Genomic DNA, 27,892 nt, shown 5'->3' with positions numbered 1-27,892 from the left:
CAATTTCTCAAGCCAAAAACCTTGGAGTCACCATTGACTCTTCTCTTTCTCTCATATTCAGTCCATACCCAGGATCAAATAATATTTTGTACTTAACTCCACCATTGCCCTGAGCCACCACCCAAGCCACCATCATCTCTCACCTGGGTTATTATAAGATCTGTCTAACTGGTCTCCTTGCCACCACCATTCCTTTCCCACAGTGTATTCTCCACAGACCAGTCAGAGTGAGTTTCTTAAAATGTTAAGTCTGATCAGGCCAGTTCCTTGTTCTTAATTCTCCCATGGCTTCCTCCCCTTCTCTTTGGCAGAAGAAAACCAAGTCCTTCACCAGAACTTACAAGACTGTACATGATCTGCCCTTCCTTAACCTTGAAACTCTGACCTTATCTCTAACCTCATCTCCCCAGTCCCATCTACTCTGACGTACTTCCAACTATACTGCCACACCTCACATGTGGTGAGTAGCTTCCCCATGATGGTTGCACTCACTCTTCTCTCTGCCTGGAATGTTCTTCTCTGAGATAACCTTTGCTTCAAGTTTCTGCTAAGATCTCACTTTATCACAGATGTCCCTGACCATTGTAGACAGAGAAGCAAACCACCCACCCAGTCTTTCTCTATTTCTCTCACCCAACTTTATTTTTCTACATAGCACTTACTGCCTCACTGGAGACAGGGAAGCCAGTTAGACAGTTATTGTAATAATCTCTGACATATTGTACATATTTGTATCTGTTGACTATCTCTCCACAGTACTCAATATACTCCATAGAAACAGGAACTTGGGGTTTTGTTTTGTTTTGTTTTTAAAGATTTTATTTGTTTACTTGACAGAGAGATAGAGAGCACAAGTAAGCAGAGCAGCAGGCAGAGAGAGAGAGAGGGAGAGAAACAGGCTCGCTGCTGAGCAGGGAGCCCGATGCGGGGCTTGATCCCAGGATTTCGGAATCATGACCTGAGTCGAAGGCAGCCGCTTAACCAACTAAGCCACTCAGGTGCCCCAGGAACTTGGGGTGTTTTATACTCTACCCTACCTGCAGCAACTAGAGCAGAGATTGGCACAGGGTTGGTGTTTTTCAATACTTGTTGAATAAATAAAGGAAAAAAAATTAGAGACCTCAAGACAGAGGTCTTGAGACACCATGTTCCCTGATGGCTGGCCACATGGTTTCTGGCTATAGCTGAGAGATGTTCCACTGGAATTGCCCTACTTCAGCCCATACAGCTAACGATAACCTGGGTATTGTGGTCAACATTGGCAGTACATCTGGAAACGTTATTCTGTTCTGGTACCAAACCCTGGAGGGCCAGCACCTGCAATATTGCATGCAACTTTAGCTATTATAGCTCAAGAAACATCCAAATAAAAGCAAGTACAAAGATCCAGGAAATGGAGAGGACTGCCAGAATAAGGTAGACATTTCAGTCTGTGTGATGAAAGAAGAGGAAATATGATCAAAATTTTAAAAAATCACAATGTTGTGGATGCCTGGGTGGCACAGTCAGTTAAGCATCTGACTCTTGATTTCAGCTCAGGTCTAATCCCAAGTCAGTCTCCACACTCAGTGAGGAGTCTCCTTGAGTTTCTCTCTCCCTCTCCCTCTGCCCCTCCCCACCCCCCATGATCTCACTCTCTCTGTATCTCTCTAAGATAAATTTTTAAATCTTTAAAAAAAAATCAAAATGTTGTAATCAAGCCCAAGGTGGACTTGCATACGAAATCAAAGATACAAAAGAAACAAAAGAGGGAAACTCCTTAAAACTTGGAAGGTAGTATGATGTGATAGAAATTTCATGTGGGCAATGAGATAGGGACACTTGAGTTTAAACTTAAGGTCTAGCTGCATGATCTTGGATATGAACTACTATGAACTAGAATTTGTATGTACAATTAAGATAATGGTAGCTGTGCCATAAGTATCATTATGAAGAGAATGCACAAAGAAAACACAAAGCAAATGCTTATTCCCTTCCTGTGATGAAGAAAATATTAGGATAAATGAAAGGAAGTCCTAAAGCAGAGGGCAAACTTAGGTAAGATTTATTATAAGATGAGAAGAATTAGGTAAATGAATAAAGGAAATATACATTATCTTATATTCATTCTGCATTAAACTATTCTCACTGACTTAATCTCCTTTAACCTCATAAGCTATCTTATGAAGTAAGAAAGGTAGAGATCATTAAACCCATTTTACAGATGAGGAAACTGAGGATAGATTTTTTTAAACCTTTTTAACACAAGTTCAGTGTGATCCACCACTTCACAGGCCCTTTTTATAGAATTTAAATCACTTCTCAGAAAAGCTTAGTCACTTAGGAGAGACTCACTATGAGTGATTAATGAAAACAAAGATATCTGAGGGTTTAGTTTATAAGTGGAGTCAAGAACTACCAAATGCTTTCCCAGCACACCTCACAGGCCTGTTATGAAAACATCTAGCTGGCTGGGGCCTGGATCTAATCCTCCTGAGCAAGTTTCTCAGTCTACTGTTTGCTGTCCTTAACTGGAGTGTAGTCCATCCGTGAGACCTGCCCATGGACATTTTCTTGCTGCCTCTGTTTTTAGAGGGCATGTTGTTGTGCATTCCCAAGGGTGGAGGGCAGACTTGGGAGGCCTGGGTCTTCAGTCACAATAATCCCAGTTACCAGAAACAGCTAAACCAAATTTATAACATATGTTTCCACAGCCTCAAATACCCACCATTTGTCCCATGACCTTCTGTCTTTAAACAAATGCCAAACAAGGAGATTCAATTATTCAGTCAGTCTAATAAGGAATCGGTTTATGCTGAAACTCAGTGCTATGTTTATGTAATTTTACGCTGTGGGTCACACTGGAAACTTTATGCCAGCTTATAGCTACAGTCCAGAAAGACTCCTACCTTTCTGTATGTTAAATTAGTTTCCAGGCAGAACTGATCCTCAAAGGAGAAAGAGCCAATCATACCACATCAGTTTTTGGAATGAAAAACAACAGAGAAGTAGCATCCATTCATCCATGCAACAAATATTTATTGTGCTCTTTTGAAGGGGCAAGCACCATACAAGGTATTGGGACTATGAAATGGACAAGAAACAGTCCTTGGTCTCAGGTTCAGGGTTTTGTGGGCAGACAGACACTGAACAGTCTGAATCATTTACAACATAATGTAATAAATATTATGATGAAAAGATGTATAAGGTGCAGTGGGAGCTTATGCTATGTCATTACTGAATGTTGCCAGGAGATAATCACCTCAGTAATTAGGATGACCAACTCACCCCAGGTAAGTCTGGGATTCTAAGGGTTTCTTATCACTGATAGTCCTGTGTCCTAGGCAAAATGGGATGATTGGTTACCCTACCTGTGATCCTAAACCAAAGAAAAAAAAGTAATTTTACTCTCCTTGAAAAAGACCAGGCTTATTCCCAGGGGCACAAGGGATCAGAATGACCTCATCAGTCTGAGGACTCAGTAGCTGATGGAAAAATTGATGTCTCCCATGGCTCTTGCCAGAGACAAATGAAAATCAGCCTGACGTGTTCGTAGAGCTCCTGCCTGGTTTCCCTGGCCCTTGGCTAGAGTCGTTTGTTTAACCTATATGAACAGTCCGTCTGTTCATCTATAGAACTGCCGTAGATATGGTCTTAGGATAAGCCAGATTCTGCTGCTAAATCTAAGTCACTTAGAATCCCAAAGTTTATTTGCATTGCAGATCAGCTGGGGCTATGCTGCTCATCTTCTCACTCCAGAAGCCAGCTGAAATGGGACAGCCACCATCTCAACCATTGTCCGTCCCCAGGTCAAAGGGAAAGAGAAACATTCTTCCTGCCTCAGAAAACATTTTCCACCTTCCACCAGCCATCTCTAAATGAAGGCTTTTGGTTCATTTTAGGCTTTTGTCGTTGTTGTTACAACAGCTTACCCTGACCTATTCTGACCAATGGGGATACCCACTGGTGCAGCCATGACCCCCAGAGGAAGTAAGAGTAGAGAAGAGGATTTGGTACCCTTGAATGCGGTCTCCTCAGGATTACTCATCTGAGTTATCCTGCTTAAAAACCAAAGCTAGTGCTGAGGTTAAGGATAGGGTTAGGACACTGCTAAAGATCAGCATTCCTGGTTTGACCTTTATACAAACTTGTAAGTTTCTCACAGAGAACACTTTTTCCACAGCCAGAGCCTGCAACCGTGGTCCCACCCAGCTATTCTTCTGACAAATAACGAGCAGCTGGTCACAAGGCCAGAGAGTATGGTTGGCACAGCAATTCCCCTCCCTGCTACTGAAAACAGAACTGCGCTGCAACATTCTTGTGTTTTAAAATGGGCCTTTTAAAGCCACTGGCTCATTTGGAACATATTTCTCATGAGTTTGATGACATTTTAACTCTATGCCCCTTCGTTTGCGTTTCATGGCAAGTTTCCTGTTCGTGCTAAAGATAGTCATAAACAAACTCTGTGGTCTGTATCTCAAAAAAGGAAACATATGTAAAGTCCAGTTACCATCGCTTTTCTCCGAGAATGGAAAGGCTCTGCTTCCTAGAGGGTGACATCCATTGGCAGATTGCCCTTTGACCGGCAGTAAATGGCACGTCTGAACTCAGGGCCTCTCCTTTTTAGAAATCATTCAAAAGAATCAGGTGATTCGTTGCAAAAAAGGGCTCTTCCTCTAGGAATCATTCAGCAAGGAGTTTCAACGTGACTGAACTTTTATATAACTGAAGTCATCCATGATGTTCTGATGAGCATGGGCATAATGTACCACCTACGTAACTGGGACATCAAGAAGTTCTGACCTTTTAGTTAAGTAAAATGAAATGATTCTCTTAGTCTGATGGTTGAATGGGTCCTTTTTCAAAAGAAATTCATAAAAGTTTAATTCCATTTAGGTGAGTCCCATCAGGATCTTGCTTGGAAATGAGTTATCCTACAGCATGAGTTTTATAGTGACTGATTTCCTCTTCTGTTCAACATAGCAATTACTTAGCTGTGTTCTTATGTGTGAAAGCACATTCTCTAGAGTTCAGTTTATTTGGCTTCACTCCTGATGACGCTGGGAATAAAATTTTAGCATAATCTCCCGAGGATCCATGGACAGGAAATTATCCAATGACGAAACTCCAGCGAGACAGCAAAAGACCAGCTAGCAACTGAAGTTGAAGATGTTGGATGGCAGGAGCCTGGAAACAAGCATAAAGGGAATGGCTCCTGGGAATAGAGGGAGAATCTCCCAGGCAACTCCCAGGAAATAATTACCTTTCTTATCAAAGTCCCCAGAGTTCCATCCTTTGTTCACAGTAGACTCACAGACACATGACCTGCATTGCACAAATACGTGCAGCCCTGAGCAGGAGCAGATAAGGAATTAACATTTCCCAACATGGGAGCCTCAGATCCCTAAGTTTCCATTAAGGGACTTAGGGGAATCAGAAACTACACAAAAGATTCAGCCAAAGTCTCCTTCACTTACTTGTTGATTCCTTCACTGAGTGTGTATTATGTCCAAGTTGCTCTGCTAGGTTCTGGGAATAATCGGCAAATGAGACAGCCCTAGTCCCTGATAGAACAAAGCTCGTGTTCTACTGCAGTTGTTCAGCAGTGTAACAACGACTTTCAAAATGATGTAATTAAAATGTGGGAAGTATCAGATGTTAGGAGAGCATATAACAGGGAACATTACCTGGTCTGAAGTTCAAGGAAGGCTGCTCTGAGGACATGTTGTAAAATCTGAGAGCCCCTAAAGGATGAGTTTTAGGTAACCAGTCAAAGAGGTGGGGCCAGAACATTATAGACAGAAGGGGAAATGCAAAGACCCTCAGGTAGAGAGGAGAGTGGCATTCTCAAAAGATTGAGAGACAGCCAGGTGGCTGGAGCACAGATGCCAAGCAGGTGGGGAGACAGCAAAGCTCTGAAGGCTGTCAAGGGTTTGGGGTCTGAACTGGGAGGAGGGATATGGTGGACCATTAAATTGTAAGAGTAACGTAAGTTGTATTGCTTGTAAACACATAATAAACAAATTGCAAAATACCAAATGATATGAAAAACTCCTTGAAAGTTTCCTCTTACCATCTACCCTCGACCCCAACTCATAGTGGTTAAGAGTAACCACAATGAACAGTTTGCTTTGCATTGTGCTTATATAAATTAAATTATACTATGCCTATTGTTGTGCAATTTTTCATTTAATCATATGACTTAACCATCTTTCCATACTTTCTGTATTTATATCTACCTCATTTTTTATTTCAAGACCTTTTTCAAGATTCCAGGTAGTATTGCCAGAGGCTTCCAGGAATATGGAATTCTAAGCCAGCACCAAAGCCTCTGTCTCCCACTCTAAACAATAGAAATTCTCAACCAACTCTGATCAAAATAATGTTTTAAGTACATAACTCAGCTCAAAAGAGGGAGAGGAAAACCCACCAGTGTCACAAACATGGAGGGAAAGCAAAGCCAGAATGGGGAATGGGGTTCTCAGTCTCCGTTAGAGGCATAGGTGTCTAAGGCCTGTGGTTCCCATTCAGGCAGGGGTAGAAGATGAGTACTCAGTTGTGCAGGGGACTTGAGCAAAAACAGAGTGAACAAGACAGAAAGACTTACTCTACCAGGTATCAAGGCTTAACATTAAGACAGTACAATATTGGCATGATTTCCAGGTGAATTATAGATCTAAGTGTGAAAGAGAAACAATAAAACCTCTACTTAACACAAAAAGAGTATCTTTGTGACCTCGAGGCAGGAAAACAAAGGAAGAAAAGAGCAGAAGAAAGAAGAAAGGAAAAAAGGGAGATAGGATGAGAGAGAGCAAGAGAGACAAATATATGGGGTCATATGCAGCAAAAGCAAAGGCAAAACCAAAAGCAAAATACTTCTGCTGGGAGACATCCACAACAGCTCAGAAGACACATGACTCCAAAAACAGAAAGTTAAAAAAACAAACAAACAAACCAAAAAACCAATACCTGTAAAGCTCTCAGTAAAATTACAAATCACAACCAAAACAAATGCTCAATGGGAGTTGCATTAAATGCATAGATTATCTTAAGGATAATTGACATCTTTAGTGTAATAGGTGATTTATTAATTACTTACTACGTGCCTGGCACTGGGTAGAGTGCTCTAAAGAGCTCATTTTATTTAGTCAGCTCATTTTTTCAACTCTCATCCTTGACACAGGAGTTAACGAATATTGTTGCTCTCATTTTACAAACAAGAAAGCCACGCCTTAGGGGCACCTGGATGGTGCAATCAGTTGAGCCTCTGACTCTTGGCTTTGCCTCTGGTTATCATCTACAGGTCAGGGGATCAGCCCCGCCTTGAGCTCTGCGCTCAGCTTAGCGTCCGCTTGAGATTCTTTCTCTCTCCCTGCCCCTCCCACTCATGCTCTCTCTCACAAATAAATAAATCAATCTAAAAAAAGAGAGGAAGGAAGGGAGGGAGGAAGGAAGAATGAAAGAGAAAGGAAGGAAGGAAGGGCAAGCCACACCTTAGAGGAGTGAAGCAAATGTTCTGAGATGACCCAGGAAAGAATTGGACTCCAGTGGTCAGACCTCAGGCTCCTCACCATTTGACACTATGCAGAAACATGGACTGTACTATATATTCAGGTGTTATTTTTCTGTCCTTCAATAATAGTCCAGAAAGATTTTTTAAAGTATTTGTTGCTTTAGGTGTTTTATAGTTTGTTTTCATTTCTTAAGTTTTACTTTATTATGTTATATAGTTTGCTTTTAATTCTAGTTAGTGGACATAAAGTTCAATATTGGTTTCAGAAATAGAGTTCAGTGGTTCATTATTTACATACAACACCCAGTGCTCATCACAGGTGCCCTCCCTAATACCCATCACCCATCTAGCCCATCTCCCTTCCCTCCATCAACCCTCAGTTTGTTCTCTTATTGTTAAGAATGTCTCATGATTTGTTTCCCTCTCTTTTCCCCCCTCCCATATGTTCATCTGTTTTGTTTCTTAAATTCCACACATGAGTGAAATCATGACTTATGTCACTTAGCATAATATACTCTAATTCCATCCATGTTGTTGCAAATGGCAAGATTTCATTCTTTTTGATGGCTGAGTAATATTCCATATATATATATATATATATATATATATATATATATATGGAATATATATATATATAATCTTCTTTATCCATTTATCAGCCAGTGGACATTTGTGCTCTTTTCCATAATTTGGCTATTGTTGATAATGCTGCTATAAACATTGGGGTGCATGTGCCCCTTTAAATCAGCATCCTTGTACCCTTTGCATAAATACTTAGTAGTGTCATTTCTAGGTCATAGGATAGCTTCCTTTTTTAACTTTTTGAGGAGTCTCCATACTGTTTGCCAGAGTGGCTGCACAAGTTTGCATTCCCACCAAAAACGTTTTATAGTTTTTGATGCTACTGTGAGTGAGAATCTTCTTTCCATTACATTTTCTAAATTGTACTGTTGGTGATTGAGAGATTGATTTTTTTTTTTAATCTTGTATCTGACTACTAAGTGGTCTTATTAGTTTTTTAGTTGATTCTCTTGGATATTCCAGGCTGTCAAGATGAGATATGTAAATAATGACAGCTTCCTCTCTTTCTCCTAATTATTTGCCAATTTTGGGCATTTTTATGGCATAGGGAGAAGTTCATAATGTAATCCTGTGGTGGAGGGGAGTCCTTAATGCATTCCAGGCAGCAGGAACTCTGTGTTTTGAACACAAGGTTATGAAACAGGTTGACCCATTCCAGAAATTAAGAATAGTTTGACATGACTACAAGGTACAATGCAAATGAGGACAGCAAAACACAATGACTTGAAAGACGAGGATATTGTAGGATAACAAACCATTAAAAGACCTTCAGCAAGGCTGTGGCATGAAAAGCCTTACATTTTAGAAAAATCATCAAGTCAACAGTGTGGAAGACTGAATGAGGAAGGGAATACTGAAAAAAAAAGGAGATAGGCAAGGAGACTGTGACAATAATTCATGCAAGGGAGGAACCATCTGTGGAGTAAGAGGAAAAGGGTGTGAAATTGTGAGAATCAAGTTCCTACTCATTCAGTCTCCTGCTAGTTGTGACTTTTTTTTAAGATTTATTTATTTATTATAGAGAGATCAAGTGCATGAGCAGAGGGGAGGGGTAGAGGGAAACAGGGAATCCCAGGCAGACTCCCTGCTGAGCACAGAGCCCAACAAGAAGCTTGATCCCACGACCCCCAAAATCATGACCTGAGCCACAACCAAGAGTTAGAGGCTTATCCAACTGAGCCACCCAGACACCCCAGCCTTCTAGTTATGATCTTGAAACAGTTACTCAATCTCCCCAAGATTCAATTCTTCTAATCTGTAAAATTAGGATAATAAGGTCGATCTGGTATGGCTGTGAAGGTTAAGCAAGATAATGTACGTGACATACACTAAAAAATGGTAGCTCTTTATGGCAGAGCTACACAAGGGTGGTGAGAATGAAGCTGAGGTCATGGATTCAGAAAACGGTACCATCAAAGTGTTAAGTCAAAGCTATCAGGGAAAACAAACTGTGACATCTAAGTTATGAAGGACGGTAAAGCTGTATGACACCCTTTCAGCCACATCCCTTCAGTTCCACCTCTCTTGCGCTGTCTGCTTTCTCTTCCCCCTGCCCATGCCCCACTGTTAAGACTGCTGTGGTGATTGGATTTACATCGGACGGAGCTGAACTACATGGCTCAAAACTTAGGGGGCCAACTCAACAACAACAAAAAACCCAATTAAAACATGAGCAAAAGACTAGAATAGACATTTCTCATTTCTCCAAAGGAGATATGTGGATAGCCTACAAACCCATGAAAAAAGGGCTTTTAATTAGGGAAGTGTAAATCAAACCACAATGAGGTGCCAGTTTGTATCCATTGGGATGGCTATAATTTAAAAAAAAAAAAAAAAGGAAAATAACAAATGTTGGCAAAGATGTGGAGAAATTGGAACTGTTTTCATTCCTGGTGGATGTGTAAAATCGTTTAGTCCATTTAAAAAATAGTTTGTTAGTTTCTGAAAAAGTTAAAGATAGAATTAGCATATGACCCAGTAATTCTACTCCTCGGTCTATACTCAAAAGGATTGGAAACAGATGTTCAAACAAGCACAGGTACACACATGGTGTGGTCTGAATGTTTGTATCTCTCCAAAATCACATGTTGGAATCCTAATGCCCAGTGTTATGATGTTAGCAGGTGGGGCCTTTGGAAAATGATTAAGTTATCAGGGTGGGACTCTCATGAATAGGATTAGTGTTACAAAAGAGATCCACAGAGTCCCCTGGCCCCTTATACCATGTGAGGATACAAGAAGTCTTTGAGCCAGAAAAAGGCCTTCACCCAACCATGCTGACACCCTGATCCCAGACTTTCAGCTTCCACAACTGAAAGCAATAAATTTCCATATTTATAAGCCACCCAGTCTGTATTTTGTTCAGCAGTTCAAATGGACTATGACAATACAAGTTCATAGAAGCCCTATTTACAAAAGCTAAAAGGTTGAAACAGCCCAATATCTATTAATCAATAATGATAAAATGTGGTATACACATATACTAGATTATTCATCCATAAAAAGATATGAAGAACTGATATATACTCCAACATGGAAAATGTAATGCTACGTGAAAGAAGCCAGACACAAAAGATTATGATTCCGTTTATTTTTTTAATTAAATTTATTTCTTTTCAGCATAACAGTATTCATTATTTTTTCACCACACCCAGTGCTCCATGCATTCTATAATACCCACCACCTGGTACCCCAACCTCCCACCCCCCCACCTCTTCAAACCCCTCAGATTGTTTTTCAGAGTCCATAGTCTCTCATGATTCCATTTATAATAAATAACCAGAACAGGGGTGCCTGGGTAGCTCAGTGGGTTAAGCCTCTGCCTTTGGCCCAGGTCATGATCTCAGGGTCTGGGGATCAAGCCCTACATCAGGCTCTCTTCTTGGTGGGGAGCCTGCTTCCCCCCCTTCTCTCTGCCTGCCTCTCTGCCTACTTGTGATCTCTCTCTCTCTCTCTGTCAAATAAATAAATAAAATCTTTTTATAAATAAATAAATAAATAACAAGAACGGTAGAGGCTGAGCAAAGATTGGTAGTTAGCAGAGCCAGGGAAGTGGGAGAATGAGCAAAAATTACTTAATAGGTACGAAGTTCCCTTTTGGGGTGACAAAAATGTTATGGAACTAAACAGAAGTGACGGTTGAACAACATGGTGAATATAGTAAATGCTGCTGAAATTTTCACTTTGAAATGGCTAATTTCATGTAAATTTCATTCACCTCAATAACATAAATAAATGAAATATATATTTTCTAATTATTAAAAAAGACTCTTCACAGAAAGTGAATGTGATTGGCTGCGAGAGTTCATAGACCCTTCCCTCAAGTCACCAATGAACAAAACAGAGTTTGCATTAAATCAAGCAGTTTCCAGAGAGTTAATGGCCAGGCATTCTCTCCTGTTTCACAATCTGAGTAGCCCCAGGGAAAGCACAGCCATCTCCTACCAATGCCATTACCTTCAAGAAGCTGAAACTGCATTGGGGCCCTAGTTTTTCTCTCTATTGTCTTGTCTTCCCACAGTTCCCCTGAACACTCCCAGCCTAGGGCTAGTTCCCGGGGCCTTCTGGAGGCAATTTTTCTCCCTTTGAGTTGCTGAATTTTCTTTGACTCTGATATTTTTAAAAGTCCTCACGTGGGGAGCCTGGGTGACACAGTGGGTTAAGCCTCTGCCTTCAGCTCAGGTCAAGATCCCAGGGTCCTGGCATGGAGCCCAGATCGGGCTCTCTGCTCAGCAGGGCATCTGCTTCTCCCTCTTACTCTCCCTCTGTGTTCTCTCTCTCTCTCTCTCTCAAATAAACAAAATCTTTTGAAAAAAATAAAAGTCCTCGCATACCATTATATGAAATTGTTATGTCTTATAAGCTACATGAGAGCAGTGCCTTGCTTCACTGCTATCCCTAGCACATATCACAACAAGAGGATTTAGGTGTTTAGTTGCCCATCTCAGCAGACCTGGGCTTCCTGGTGGCCGAGCATCGCAGCACTTGAACAAAAAAAAGTCAGACAGATAAACTGATTTTCAGTTTGAACACTTTAACATTATCGTTCCTGTATGCATAGGAAAGGAGATTGAGGACAAACCAGCTAATTTCCTCTAATATCACCCTTCTCCTCCCCAGTCAAAATATCACCTAGGCCCCCTTACCAGCCAATAAAAGGCAGGCTCGTTCTCAGCCTCTTCCACCGCAGCTCTGCGATGCGGCTGCTCGTTCATCATCACCTGAAGGGAAAAATGCTGGGATATTAATCCAACATGGTTTGAAAAGTGACATAATATCTCACTTGTTTCTTTCTACTCAGAATTCAAATTGTTTAATTTGTTGTATTAAAAAGAGACAAAGCATTAAACGCCCTCTCACTTCGCTCTTTTTCTTTTATTCAAGGTGACTCACTTTTGTCCAGTTACTGACTTCCCAGGAAATGTTGGCAGTGCTAGAAGCTGCAATTGGACTATTTTATTGCTCTCCTTCAACAAAGCCTTAATCTAGCTGTAAGCCTCAAAGAAAGACTCTACAGGTAATAATTACAGACAAGGGTTGTTCCCAAAGAAAAAGATGTTTTGACACTGTTAAGAATCACCATGTGTAGGTGCCTCCTCTGTTAAGCACAATACGTGGGAAGAAGACCAATTTCCTAGTCAGTTTCGGGTTTGAATCTCAGCTCTGCCACTTACTGTATGAGCTTGAGCAAGGTATTAAACAGATCTGAACATCAGTTTATTAACCTTAAAATGGAAATAACAGTTAATTCCTAGGGTTGTTTTGTACATTTAATATATTATTGTATTTAAAGGTGACTGGGCGCCTGGGTGGCTCAGTCGATTAAGTGTCTGCCTTCAGCTCAGGGCATGATCCCAGGCTCCTGGATTGTCCCCCTCACTGACTGTCTGCTCAGAGGGGAGTTTCCTTCTCCCTCTGCCTGCTGCTCCCCCTGCTTGTGCTCTCTCTTGCCATCTTTGTCTCTCTCTCTCTCAAATAAATAAATAAAATCTTTTTTTGAAATTTTTTTCCATTTTATTCCATTTCATTTCTTTTCAGTGTTCCAGCATTCATTGTTTAGCACCACACCCAGTGCTCCATGCGATATGTGCCCTTCATAATACCCACCACCAGGCTCACCTATCCCCCTACCCCCTCCCCTCCAAAACACTCAGTTTGTTTCTCAGAGTCCAGTCTCTCATGGTTTGTCTCCTCCTTCGATTTCCTGCAACTCACTTCTCCTCTCCATCTCTCCGTGTCCTCCATGTTATTCCTTATGCTCCACAAGCAAGTGAAACCATATGATACTTGATTCTCTCTGCTTGACTTATTTCATTCAGCATAATCTCTTCCAGTCCCGTCCATGTTGCTACAAAAGTTGGGAATTCATCCTTTCTGATGGAGACGTAATAATACTCCATTGTATATATGGACCATATCTTCTCTATCCATTCATCCGTTGAAGGGCATCTTGGTTCTTTCCAGTTTGATGACTGTAGCCATTGCTGTTATGAACATTGGAGTACAGATGGCCCTTCTCTTCACTACATCAGTATCTTTGGGGTAAATACCCAGTAGTGCATTTGCTGGGTCATGGAGAAGCTCTATTTTTAATTTCTTAAGGAATCTCCACACTGTTTTCCAAAGTGGCTGCACCAACTTGCATTCCCACCAACAGTATAAGAGGGTTCCCCTTTCTCCACATCCTTTCCAACACTTGCTGTTTACTGTCTCATTGATTTTGGCCATTCTGACTGGTGTAAGGTGGTATTTCAATGTGGTTTTGATTTGGTTCTCCCTGATGGCTAATGATGATTAATATTTTTTCATGTGTCTTTTAGCCATTTGTATGTCTTCTTTGGAGAAGTGTTTCTTCATGGCTTCTGCCCATTTTTTTATGTTATTACTTGTTTTTGCAGTGTTGAGTTTGAGGAGTTCTTTATAGATCTTGGATATCAGCCCTTTGTCTGTAGTGTCATTTGCGAATATCTTCTCCCACTCCGTGGGTTCCCTCTTTGTTTTGTTGACTGTTTCTTCTGCTGTGCAGAAACTTTTGATCTTGATGAAGTCACAAAAGTTCATTTTCCCTTTTGTTTCCTTTGCCTTTGGAGACATGTCTTGAAAGAAGTTGCTGTGGCCGGTGTTGAAGAAGTTACTGCCTATGTTCTCCTCTAGGATTTTGATAGATTCCTGCCTCATGTTGAGGTCTTTTATCCATTTTGAGTTTATCTTTGTGTATGGTGTAAGAGAATGGTCGAATTTCATTATTCTACATATAGCTGTACAATTTTCCCAGCACCATTTATTTAAGAGACTGTCTCTCTTTCACTGGATATTTTTTCCTGCTTTGTCAAAGATTATTTGACCATAGAGTTGAGGGTTCATCTCTGGACTCTCTACTTTGTTCCACTGGTCTATGTGTCTGTTTTTGTGCCAGGACCATGCTATCTTGGTGATCACAGCTTTGTAGTAAAACTTGAAATCAGGCAACATGATGTCCCCAGTTTTGTTTTTCTTTTTCAACATTTCCTTAGCAATGCAGTCTTTTCTGGCTTCATACAAATTTTAGGATTGTTTGTTCCAGCTCTTTGAAAAATGTTGAATTTTGAATTCGATGGCATTGAAAGTATAGATTGCTCTAGGCAGTTTAGACATTTTAACAATGTTTACTCTTCCGACCCATGAGTATGGAATGGTCTTCCATCTTTTTGTGTCTTCTTCCATTTCTTTCATAAGTTTTCTGTAGTTCCTAGAGTACAGATCCTTCACCTTTTTTGGTTAGGTTTATTCCCAGGTGTCTTATGGTTCTTAGTGCTATAGTAAATGGAATCAATTCTCTAATTTCCCTTTCTATATTTTCATTCTTAGTGTATAAGAAAGCAACTGATAAAATCTTTTTAAATTTTTTTAAAAAAATAAAGGTGACCTGATACATGCTGGACTCTCAATTAATAGCCATTATCATCATTCTATGCCAGGCTCATCTTATTGAGATGAAATTTCATTTATCTCTTATTTACATACATACATGCTCAAACACACAAGCATCACCTCACCTGATTTTCAGGCTTATATAATAACACTGCCAAAATAGAAAAGTAAGACAAAATGTATAATGTACTATAGCCATGAAAATGGTTTGTTTGTTTTGGTTTTTGTTTTTTCAAAAACTCTTAATTTATATGAACTCTGCTAGGCCAGACACATCTGCATCAATTTTACCCATATTTGCCAAATGTTACCCAATTTTTGATGCTGCTTTCCTTGTCAAAATTCAGGATTTCCACAAATAATACACTAATGTTTCCATACATATGTAGATCCCAATGGGAAACTAAACCAGATGTAATTTAAAAAGAGCATTGAGGAATATATTTTTCAAATACTGTCTGATTCTTGGGGGACTCAGAAATGATTTTCACAGTAAAATGAATTTAAATCAATTCAATAACTGGTTAGACAATGCCTACTACCTTCAAGACCCAGGAGAGATCCAAAGTGAAATATGATACAGGCTGTGCCCTCAAGCAGCTTATAGTCTAGTAAAAACCTGATAATATTAGCCATGTGACAGATCTTATTATTCTAACAAGTCCACTTCATCCCAATGTGGCCTATTCAGTGGGTCTCACAGAAATAATTCAGACAAAATCAGTTGGAAATATCACAGGTAATTTTCCAGATTCTTTGGGCAGATAACCTTGTTTTACAGAATAACAAAACAAAATAAAGGTTTCTGAATTATCTCTTGTGGCAACCTCTGTTGTTTGTGTTCACTAAGTAATAACTAAGCTATCCTTTTCTATATAGATGGCACTCTTATGTATGAGACCATAGCAGAGAAACGTAGGCAAGATTATTTGCACAAGTTATTTCCTTATTTGTACCAAACACTATGACATTTAAGCAACTCGAGGGAAATAAATTTTTACACCGTACTGGATATTCTGTGCTAAGAATTCTTATGCGGTGCACTAGGTAAATTCCATGTAGAATAATTTTCCTTAGGAAACAGAATGTTCATGAAGACACCCTTGTTGATTTTTTTTTCATTGAAAAATGTTCATCCAAAATTTGACTTTACAGACAATACCAGCACACTATGAACCAGACACTTGCAAATCACTGTTGATCTCTGGTATGCTAAGCCCTCTGGGGAGGAGAAGGAATGGAACATCATTTCCTCTCCACCACTAGGTAACTATTAATAGTCCAGCATTCTAATGAAAACCCTCATGACCTGGAAAAGTTAATGTGACTTTCAGTGTCCTATTTATACCGAAGGAATAACTCAGGATCAAATCCAAGATGTATACACATTTTTATACACACACACACACACATACACATACACATATACACACAGTTCATGGACTTATTCCACTCATTATGAAAACCAGAAAGAGTTACACAGTCTATATTTCTTTTGGGTCAAGAGTTACACAGTCTATATTTCTTTTAGTTCTCACATTACACAGCCAATGATTCAGGACATTGCAAAATACTGAGTTCTTCCAGAAATGCCTTTAGGAAAATGATAGACCAAATTTTGAAGATAATTGTCATCCACTAAAAACTAACTAATTAATTAATTAATTAAAATAGATGAAAAATCACAGCATTCCTCCCCCTAAAAACGTAATGAAATTCAAAGGTTATGTCAGAAAGCTAAACCAGTAGAACAGGAAACATAGTCTGAAATAAATTTAGGTATCAATTATATAGACATTGGTCAACTTACGATTTTTTGACTTTATAATGGTGTGAAAGCAATATGCATTTAGTAGGAATTATACTTTAAATTTTGAATTTCAATGTTTTCCTAGGTAAGTGATATGTGGTGCAACATGGTCTCATGATAGCAGGCAGCACCCAAGCCAGCTACTCCATCATGAGGGTCAGCAACTGGTATGTTTGCAAGCCTTCTGTACATGTACGACCATTATGTGTTTCACGACAGTGTTTCATAAATTACATGAGACAGTCAACATTTTCTTATAAAATAGGCCTTGGGTGAGATGACTTTTCCCAACCATAGGCTAACATAAGTGTTCTGAGCACATTCAAGGCAGGCTAGACTAAACTGTGATGTGCAATAGGTCAGATGTATTAAATGCCTTTTGGCTTAAGACATTTTCAGCTGATGATGGGTTTATTGGGATGAAAGCCTGTCATAAGTCAAGGAAGATCTTACATTACTAAAATGATAATGCGATTATTATTGGCAGAAAGGTGTATCATGATTTACTAGGCTCTTTTCTTTGTTAGGTGTCCACTTGGACTTCCCTCCCTTGAAGAAGACTCTCCTGGCTCTTCTTAGACCAGGTTAGATGCCCTTTCATGTGCTTCTTATCTTAGCACTTGCAAATAAGCCTGGCAAGAGTTTGGTAAGATAGGTGCAGTTTTGATTGCCATTCTGCAGGTAAGAAAACTGTGTTCAGAGAAACAGAGTGACCTGTCTTACTAAGATAACCAAGCAGAACTAGGAACCAAACTCCCATTAAAATAATTCCAGCCCCCACACTTTGGCTGCAGGTCACAGGGGAAAGGTCATTCAGTGGGCTTCTCTTCCATTTATTCTTTTTTTTTTTAAGATTTTATTTATTTATTTGACAGAAAGAGATCACAAGTAGGCAGAGAGGCAGGCAGAGAGAGAGGAGGAAGCAGGCTCCCTGCTGAGCAGAGAGCCCGATGCGGGACTCGATCCCAGGACCCTGAGATCATGACCTGAGCCAAAGGCAGTGGCTTAACCCACTGAGCCACCCAGACGCCCCTCTTCCATTTATTCTAAGATTGCATCTACTCAACATTCAATAGAGAGATGAGCAACTATCTGTTGACTTTGGGCAATAAGCATAGAACATTTGGGTAATTATGATAAAAATGTATTGAACACTAGTGCCAAGTACCAGGTACTTGGTTAGCTGCTTAGTGCATTCTCCCATTTTATTCTTAAAACATCCTGTCATATACAAATGATGATTATTCCCCTCCAACCATTTCCACTCTTTAGTTAAAGAAACTGAGTTAAAGAAACTGAGGCTCAAGGAAGTTAAATAACTAGAACATGACAGAGCAGTCTCTCTCCCGGATTTCTGACTCTGAGTCCACTTGCTTACCCCCCCACACCAATGACCCACTTCAGGCCCTTCCCCCAAACCTTTTCCTTAGATATTTGTTTAAGAGGGGAAAGTGTAGGCTACAAGATAAGTGTTAACCTGATTATCTTAATAACTATTGAAATCTTCCCTTTTATAAACACATAGAGACATATACTAAGAATCCTTTTCAGATTTGGGTTCAAATTCTGATTCAGCCACTTAGCAGATGGAATGACTGTGTTCACATTGCTGAACATCCCATTTGACAAAAGTTTTCCCCATTTGACAAAAGGAGTTGATAAGACTCAGTCAATAGGGTGGTCACACCTAAAGTGAATCATGTATCAGTAACCTCCAACAGTGGAACCTAGTAGACAGAAGTCACTCAATAAATATCAAGCCCAACCCCTTCTCTTCTCCTGGGTTCTAGCTTTAAACATGGGTGGAAGTTGAGCATACATTAACGAAAAATCTTCTTTCATTCATTAATTCAGCCATTCATCTCAGAATATTGTTGACCTTTCTTGAATCTCTCCAGTTAAGGAGATTTTAAGATGACATCATCCTAAAATACTTTTTTAAAAATTCTATGTCTGGATGGCAATAGCCCCTTGAACATTTTGTTTTCTGTTTGTTGGTACAACTGCGCAAATGTATCTATATCTCAAACATATCAGTGGTGTTAGATACTTTCTTTAATTCCACAATTATCTATTAATTGCCTCCTGTGCCAAAAACCATCCTACACCCAAGGAGTTCATTGGTCACTGGGTAAACAAACACAAGCATAGCTAGCACACTGGGTGATAATGGTGCCATAACAGAGGCATGTACCAAGTTCCATGGGAGCAAGTCATTTTTTTTTTTGAGGTGTTAGGGACTAGTTCACAGCAGAGGTGACATTTGAGTTCACCCACAAAGAATGAGTCAGCTTCTCTAAGGCCTGAGGAACATCATCAGAGTCAAATTTCACGGAGAGTATCTTGTTAAAATTATGACCACAAGAATGTCACATCAGAGAAAATACTCTTCTTTTGCTTAGTCCTCATTATTAGAGACAAAAGAGTCGTGCTGACTTTCAGGGTTAATGTGCTAAAGTCATTTGTTGGTGGTTTTACTAAGCAAACGTGTGGTATTTAACTATACCAAAGCCACCGTTCTGTAGCACTTAGGATTCTGAACAACGTGAGTTTCTCCTTTGAGGGCTCATATATAATGAATGCATGTTACATTAAAGATTATTGAAGACTGTGAGCTTTCTTTTTTATGTGCAAGATTAGTAGCTTTTAAAATATTGATGCATTTGTGCAAGTGACTTGACTTGAATTTTACAGTAAACTCAGGAAAGAAAATGTCAAAGTTGAGCAAATTTTAAATGAGGTCTTTAAAAAAAATACTTCTTAAAATGGGTAATATTTTGAGATGAATTAGTTGAAACATCTTGTCCTGGATCTCAAAGTAAAAGTAGCCCAAGATTACAAAATAGTAGGATTGAAATAGCAATGAAGACTTGCGGAAATGTCCCAAGATTTATTTTTGTTTTATGTGTACCCCATGTTTTCCTACTTTTTGCCTCTAATCATTCTTCCATATGTCAGCATATGAATATTTCCCATATGCTGACAAATAAGTCTAGTAGCCATTCACATGGCACCTGCTATGCTCTTTCCGTCACCTTCATCCTTTCACTGTTCACCATGTCCAGCAGGCGTTGCCATCAGGAGATGGTGCAGCTGATGCCTAGAGCTGACGGAGACAGCCTGGCCTGCCATTGCCTCAGATAAAGCCAAATTAGTCTGACCTTCAGAGATCACCTAGCTTGGGATTATAGGACTCTTGAACTTATCCCTACTCGCTTAATTACTTGAAGAAAATAGGTTAAGCCTCATAGCAAATCTTGGAAGAAGCTAATGTCCATTTTTATTTGGTTAAAGATAAATAAAGGAAGGAAGGAAGGGAGGGTGGGGAGGGAGGAAGGTCCTGTCAAACTGTACCTTTCCCTGAGTGAATGTTTGGTAGAAATGTTCCATCTCCGTAACCACTATGCCTAAATCACTCTTACAATTTCAGATGTTTTGTCCATCTTCCTTAGAAATAGTAAGAGCTAAAATTGATATCACATTTTACAAAGCCTTTCTGTATACATTCCTTCATTCGATTTTTGAGTATTCTGTAAAATAGATAATATTGTGATCTCTATTTTCCAGAAGATAAAATTAAGCATTTCCCTCACATCCAACCTCACTGCCCCCCCGCTTCACTTCTAAACTTTACTAACTGTTCAAGCTACCCTGAAAACAGCATTTCCTCCAGGAAGACTTACCTGATATCCTTGGCATCTGTTCCAATACAGCAAAGTACCAACTGACCAGAAGGAGCTTGAGATGGCCAGAGCCCACCAGACCCATCGCCTAAAGCCTAGAGTTGTCCCATTCATTCCCCTCCAAGGCCGTATAAGTCAGTATTTTCCACGTGTGCCAGGATGTGGAAAAGGCTAAGAGGCATTGCCATGGAGTCACAGCTAAGAGCATAGGTTTTGAAAGCACTCAGATGTTCTGTGATTTTATGCAGTTTTCTAGCCCATCTGGGTTTTAGTTTCCTCATCTGGAAACCAGAGAGAGGAACAGCGAACATGTAGAGCTCACTTACTACCATGGAGGTTATCTCATTTGCTTTTCACAACAGAATAGGGTAGGCAAATCATACAGAGAAGAAGCTGAGGCACAGGAAGGTGAGAGTCACACTGATACCAAGTTGCTTGAACTCACCATGGACAGTATTAGAGCATTGATTCAAACCCACACCTGGATCTGTAATCATTCCATGACCTTAGGACCATGACTGAACCTTCCCCACAGCCTTGTTATAAGAACTAAATCTGATCACCTTTTGCAAATGACATTCTTGTTTTCTCAGAATCATAACTGAAGACCAAAACACACCCCGCACTCCTGCCATGCTCTGCAGGCTTTCCTATGAGGCACTGTTGAGAGGTAACTAGAGTTCCCACCCACTGTCATACCCCACACAATACCTCACCACCCCAGCCAACAGAAAGGGACTTGCAGACCTGCTTCTCTGCAAGCAGAGCCCATGAAAGAGATTCAGGGAGACAGCTGCTATGTCTGTACCACAGAGGGAGGGGATATCCATTTCAAAGCCCTCTTTCCTGGAAAGATGGCCTCTGCACTTGACACCCCAAGAATAGACTGGCCACACAGGGTGGTTGAACTTGGGAGCCACATCTTGCCATAATTGGCACTGCATGGTGGGCAGAGAGGCACTTGTATCAAGGTTTTACACAACCAGGATGAGAGGGTCAGCTGGAGAAGATGACTAACTCCTGCAAGGGGTCACCAGTATTTGGGGAAACAGCACTAGAGCAAGTCCCTTCTGACAGGGCGTGTGGAAGCTCCCTCATGCCCTCACCTATGAAATATGGACAGAGTGATGCATTCCCCCACGGGACTGTCATGAAGCCCACGTGAGATGATGTATATGAGCGTCCTTCTGTAGAGCAGACCCACAATTAATGTTAGCTCCCTCGCCACACTCTTGCTACTCAGTGTTTAAAGCCTGGATAAATACTTCAAGTGTGGCAAGTGAGGGGTAGCTTTTCATAATGTCAGATTCAATCTAAAAAGAAAAGTCTGTGTTTGCAAAGTTCTATCTCCCTGGATTACCGGGCAGATTCTGAAATTTATTAACCTTTTTAGTCATTTGTGAGCAAGAGGACTTTTTTGAATAATCAAAAAACCTCCTCATTCTGGCAGCCAAATAAAAGGAGACCAGGTGTTCGGGATTAAAAATGCATTACCCCCACCACGACTTTCTGAGGACAGTGTCAAGAATTTTCTCTTTCATGATATGTACCATTTCTAAAGAAGAGAAAGAGGAGGGGAGAGTGAACAGAGGTGATAAGAGGACTTTAGGAACCCTGGAGGGAGGGAGGACAGAAAAATGAAGGGTGAAAATGGCAGCCAGAATAGGAGAATCTTATTTTTAGCCATTTATGGTCTTCTTCCCTCCCCTTAAAAATAGACCCTCTTCCTGCCCACAGTGAATTGAGTGGACAATATCTAGGGGTTCCATAACACCATTTATGTATCTAGTTGAAGGCATGGACATTGTGTATCTCTTAGACAAGGCTGGGTAGGCCTTTTAACACTAGATAAACAGCCACCAAATTTCCTCTAGAAATGTTTCTGAGAAAAACACCCGCATCCACACTATAATTTTTTTTTAAATGACCTTAGGACAGGGGCACCTGGCTGGCTCAGTCGGTGGAGCATGCAACCCTTGATCTCAGGGTTGTGAGTTCAAGCTCCATGTTGGGGATGGAGATTACTTAAAAATAAAATCTTGAAAAAGAAATTATCCTTAGCACAAGGCTAAGACTTGAAGTAAAACTAAGGTAATTTCTGGTTGCTAATAATACTAACCACACAGGTGCTGAGTGTGTACTCTCTTGTGCCAAGCACCATGCTAAGTCTTGACATTCATGGTACCCTTTTGGCAGATGGGGAAGTTTCAACTCAGGAAGCTAACAGATGGGATCCAGGCCACGGAGTTCACGCCTGGTGGAATTAGTATTCTCATTTGGTCTCATCCAAACCCTGACATTGTCACCTCTGCCACATTATCAGCTTTAGAAACCTGTGTTTCTCCATGTCGACCTCTGACATGGAGCACCGCAAGAAACACAGTCCGTGAGAAGGGCAACAACAGAGACACAGTGCTGGTTGCTGTAGAAAGGTAGACTGTATTACATACAGGCCCTTCAGACTTTGTACACAAGCAGGTTCGTGGTGCACCATGAGGCCATTTTGAGGCGCAGAGATTACATCGGAAAGCCTTCTGTAATTTCAGAGTTTAATGATATGAAATTAGACCTAGCATCCTCAAACAAACCCATTTCAAAACTACAATACCCCTGGCAATGAGCACTTCCATTAGATTTGAGACCATTACGTCTCCATCTCTGTGTGAGGGAAATAGATGCTTTTACATTAAAACAAATACAAAACATCATTTTCATCCAGCACAATTTCCTGAACTCCTTCTGGATAAAATTTCCCAATTTTTCAGATATTTGAAACTGCAATAAAGCTTTCCTTTTAGCCCAGTTTCTTGTTCACTTTAACTCCGCAACAAAATTATTCTTAGGTTTTATCATTGGCCTATTTCTTAGATAGGATCTGGGTTTCATTATTTCAACATGGGGTCAAAAATAGAAAAAAATGTTCCAGAAACAGACTTTTGATATTTTCTCTATAATATAATCAACTGTATCTTTATGCCATTTTGCTCAACCCCTGCACATCATATGGGAGATCCTTGAAGAGTTATAAATCTACCACAAACAAAAGTTTCTGGTACTTAGGTAATGAGAAATGTCTTAAAGATGATAAGCACATGCTCTGGTTTCTCTTCAGATTGTATAAATCTTTCACCTTTTAAAGATGATAAACACAATGTATTCACAATAGATTGAGAGGTTAAACAACCCAAATAGAAAGGAAACATTCTCCAATCTTACGTGAATGAAGATTGCATAATCACAATTAGGAAAATTTTCATATCCAATCCAGATAGCTTTATATCTTTTTTCTTGCCTGATTTCAAGAAAACTGACTCCAACATCCCACAGTCCTTCCAAAGAACACAAAGTACTAACTCATTGGTGTCAGCACCTTGTACGAATTCCTCAAGTGGAGATGGCTGTCCATCAGTATTAGACCAGCTTTAGAAACCCCAAGTCACATCAGTACTAGACTCTTAAATTTGCCCTTCAATGACTTCAGCTTCCAGCATGTATATATTTACACTTACATGTGCATGCAGCATTTTTTTTAAAGTCTTCCCACTAAGCTCAGATAGCCCATTCTAGAACCAGGCCTCCCATTCCAAACCCATTCTAAACTTCTCATATGGGTTTGGTCATCATTCTGGATTCTCTTTTTATTATAATGTGTTATTCCTCAAAGCCGTTTGATATCTTTGCCAAATGACCTAAGTTGAGTCCATTTTAATTCATCTGATACTTTTCTAAAATGTTAAACTTCAGAAAGGAAAGTGTCAGAGTTTTATCCACTACTTCCCAGAAGGCTCCTTGCACGTTATGCAAATATACCCATCTTTTTTTTTTTTTTTTTTTTTTTGCAACCTCCCAGAAAGGCAGTATTTGTCAATGTAAAACAAAAGTTCTGTTGCATGCTTTCCTCTACACTGGTATCTAATGGCCTTATATCTATCTAAAAGAGACTATTCTATAGATTGTTCTCAGGTTAAAGGATATCTGCCCCAAGGAAATTTGTAAATTCTAACACTAGAAATAGAAGCTACAGGCAACTTTCAAATAACAATTTATTCTAGTTTTTAAAAACTACTAGAGCTTAGTCTCATTGGGCATCCCTCTAAAGAAGTTTTTTCAAAAGTTTTTTCAAAAGTAAGAAGAATGTTTTAGGAAGATGAATATGGCAGTGATTTGAGTAAATGAGAACTGGAAAGAGAAGTGAATCAGAAAGATCAGTTACCAGACTATTGTATTAATCCAAGTCATATATAATAAAGATGTCACCCAGAATTAATAGTAATAATGGAAAGAAAACAGTGAATGAGATTTTTTTAAATAGAGAAATTAAATAAGATTTAGAAAATGAACTATGAAGAAGAAGGGAAAGAAGTCAAAGATAGCTAACTAGTAAAGAAAATGGTAGCCCACTTGCAGAAGAAAATGGCTAATACATAGGAAAATATGCCCCTGCCCTGGCAGGGGCAAGTCTGAGTGGAAAGGTGATCAGCTAGATGGTGGACATGTGGAGTCTGACTCCAGTGGTTGAGAGGCAGTAGGAATTATTGAAAGAGTGTTGGGTAGGGATCAGGAAACCTGAGTTCAGTCGTGGTTGGGAGACAGTGACAGACACTGTGGGACCCGGCCCAACCCTCATTTTCCACTGTGCCGTCTTCCTTTCTAGTCTCAAAGAAATCAGATTTAGTTTCTGCATTGGCCCAACTTGGTAGTCCTTGTGCTTCAGAGGAGGCTGGACTCAGCCTCAGGGGGTAAATTCTGATTGGTCTAAGTCAATCACATCTCCCTTTCCCAGGGCAAGTCCCAAGTCTGGTCAATGAAGCATGAAGGAAAATCGGCTGTGTGATTCAGGGTAATGAACTCTCACTCTTAAGAAGAGCTATACCATGAGTGAAATAAGTCAAGCAGAGAGAGTCAATTATCATATGGTTTCACTTATTTGTGGAGCATGACAAATATCATGGAGGACAAGGGGTGTTAGAGAGGAGAAGGGAGTTGGGGTAAATTGGAAGGGGAGGTGAATCACGAGAGACTATGGACTCTGAAAAACAATCTGAGGGGTTTGAAGTGGCGGGGGGGTGGGAGGTTGGGGTACCAGGTGGTGGTATTATAGAGGGCACGGATTGCATGGAGCACTGGGTGTGGTGAAAAAATAATGAATACTGTTTTTCTGAAAATAAATAAATTGAAAAAATTAAAAAAAAAAAAAAAGAAGAGGAGCTATACCAGAAGAGATGGTCTGTTCTTTCAGTGGACATTGCCAGGTATGAATGGGGCAGTAGGAACCGCTTGTAGGCATCTAACCACCAGCGGCTGGCCTGTGAACAGACCAACAAGCTGAGGATAGCAGAGCCAGGAGAGAGAAAAATTGGGCCCCTGAAGCTGTCATTGAACTGCTATACTAACCAACCTTAGCATGCCATACTCTTGTACTTTTTGTTATGGAAGATCACACATTTAAGCCAGTTTCATTGGGATTTCTGTTATTTGAAGCTAAAGCCATCCTCACTCACCCAGCAGCTTTTGCCCAAACCAATTTACCCTGCACACTACCATTTCTTCCACTGTAAATTGAGAGTGCTCTCTCTAAGAACTCTTCCAGCTCTAACCACCCATGGTTTTATTATTACAGATAAAAATAAAGGTCAAAAGAAAGAATGAACATCAAGAGAAAGAGCAAAAGAAATATACAGATACATCTATGTAGTGTAAGAATTAGAGTCTTAGGAATAAATGAGATTGTCAGGTGAATCTTATTGATTGCTCTATATGTTAACAATAACATCTTATTTTATCCTCACAACATTCTGCAAAGTGGACATCATTCCCATTTTCTGTGAACAAACCAAGACACAAATATCAAGAAAAACATGAACAATGTCCCAGACTCTAAGGGATTGTCAGAATTTCAACAGTATCACATGTTTCAGACAGGTCAAGAAGAATGAAGACTAAGAAAAGGTCAAACATCTTGATGACTTGGGAAGTTCTTACTGCTTTCAAGATAACCGTTGCCAGAAAGTCATAGGGATGAAAGAGAGGGTGAACACAGGGAGTGAAAAGTAAGACATGTTAAGGAAGTAAAGACCATTTTTATCAGAAGGTTAGCAGTCAAATAAAAGGGAAAGTTGAAAAATTACTTGAAGGCAGGAACAAGTTTAAGAGAAAAATTATTTTGTTTCTTGTCTAAAAGGACCCGACCATACTGGTGGGCAGAGGGAAAGGGACCTGTGGAGGAGTGGAACAGAAGGAGGGCCTCAATGGTGGAACTAGTTCTGGAAAACACAGGAGATGTGCTGTTTGCCTTCCCTCTGCTGCCTGCTCCTTGAGCTCAGGCTGAATTGAGGGTTCTGAGGGCTGATCGATGGCCAGCCTGAGCTGATGTAATCACTGCTACAACGTATGAATAATGAATGAACATTATTTCTTTTATGTGTTATTTTAATAGCCCTTTATAAAAGGATCATTGGAAAAAGACCAACATATCTTTCCAAATTTTATTTTTAAGATGCATAATTAATACAGAAAAGTATTACTGTACAGTAAAACCCAACATTTATCTCATTCTCCTAACAGAGTATGACCTATGGAGAAGGAAAAGACGAAAAATGTTATTAAAAATAAAAGAGTTGTATATACCAGGTCCAAGATCACACTGGGAAATTACCTAGACCTACATTACAGAGAGAAAATTCAAATTGAATAATAGGAGATACTTTAGAATAAGAACTTAGTATATTCCAGGCCTTGTGCTAAACACTTCTTACACATTATCCTACTTAATCCTTGTAACACCCTGTGAGATGGGTGTTATTAACTTGATTTTATGCTGAAGAAACTGAAGCTTAGAGATGTTATATCCCTGAGATCCACCTACGGTACTATTCCATATGAGTTTTCATGTGAAACAATTATTCCTATTTACAGGGCGTTAATTATGTTCTAGCAAGTGCTGAGTGCTTTCTAGTCTTGTGGCAACTATGTGAGCTATCTGTTTCTACTATCTTTATTACAGATGCAAATGTAAGGACCAGAGAATTAGCCATGAGATGCTAGAGGCTGTCCTCCAACCAATATGGTCTGATATCTACAAAGAATTCAAAAACTAAGGTCGAGGTAAGAATCTTTCATTTGAAAATGGCTTTATAGGATCATGTAACATATCCAGCAAGTACAAGCCAAATTCTCAATTCTCTGGAAGGAATAAAGTATAGGATAAATTCCTAAGGAGGAAAATGTTGCCTCTAGCACATAAGGTTAGTAGTGTAGTTAAAAATATTTGAGTCAAAACTGAATGCCAGTTACAAGACACTAAATTGTGATGTGTTTAGTACCTTCCCCTTAATAGAGTAGTCAGTAGTTGATGTCCCAAAGGAAAGAATGTGTTTTGTTCTATGATGCAATTCGCTCTAAGCTTCCAAATACCCA

General features: G+C 39.8%; 1 protein-coding gene across 13 annotated transcripts in view; it reads right to left on the bottom strand.

Annotated features, from left to right (window-relative positions):
* LOC116593182 overlaps window positions 1–21,570 on the bottom strand; it is a 151,048-nt gene extending 129,478 nt beyond the window's left edge. For 7 of the 13 annotated variants that reach the window (XM_032347097.1, XM_032347096.1, XM_032347095.1 and 4 more), the window contains exons 1-2: window positions 20,477–21,567; window positions 12,220–12,294 (exon numbers count right to left, since the gene is read on the bottom strand). In XM_032347097.1, coding sequence (XP_032202988.1) covers window positions 12,220–12,294; window positions 20,477–20,590 — 189 coding nt within the window. In that variant the 5' untranslated portion in view covers window positions 20,591–21,567. Of the gene's footprint in view, window positions 1–143; window positions 437–4,489; window positions 4,557–12,219; window positions 12,295–20,476 lie in introns of those variants that run through there. The other 6 variants (XM_032347093.1, XM_032347103.1, XM_032347104.1 and 3 more) reach the window with 6 other exon arrangements.
* Between the last annotated feature and the right edge of the window lie 6,322 nt (window positions 21,571–27,892).

Source organism: Mustela erminea, chromosome 6, assembly GCF_009829155.1.
Source record: "Mustela erminea isolate mMusErm1 chromosome 6, mMusErm1.Pri, whole genome shotgun sequence".
In the NCBI taxonomy this organism is placed as follows: Eukaryota; Metazoa; Chordata; class Mammalia; order Carnivora; family Mustelidae; genus Mustela; species Mustela erminea.
The sequence above is the reverse complement of the archived record's forward strand: the minus strand, read 5'-3'. Positions and strand labels throughout refer to the sequence as shown.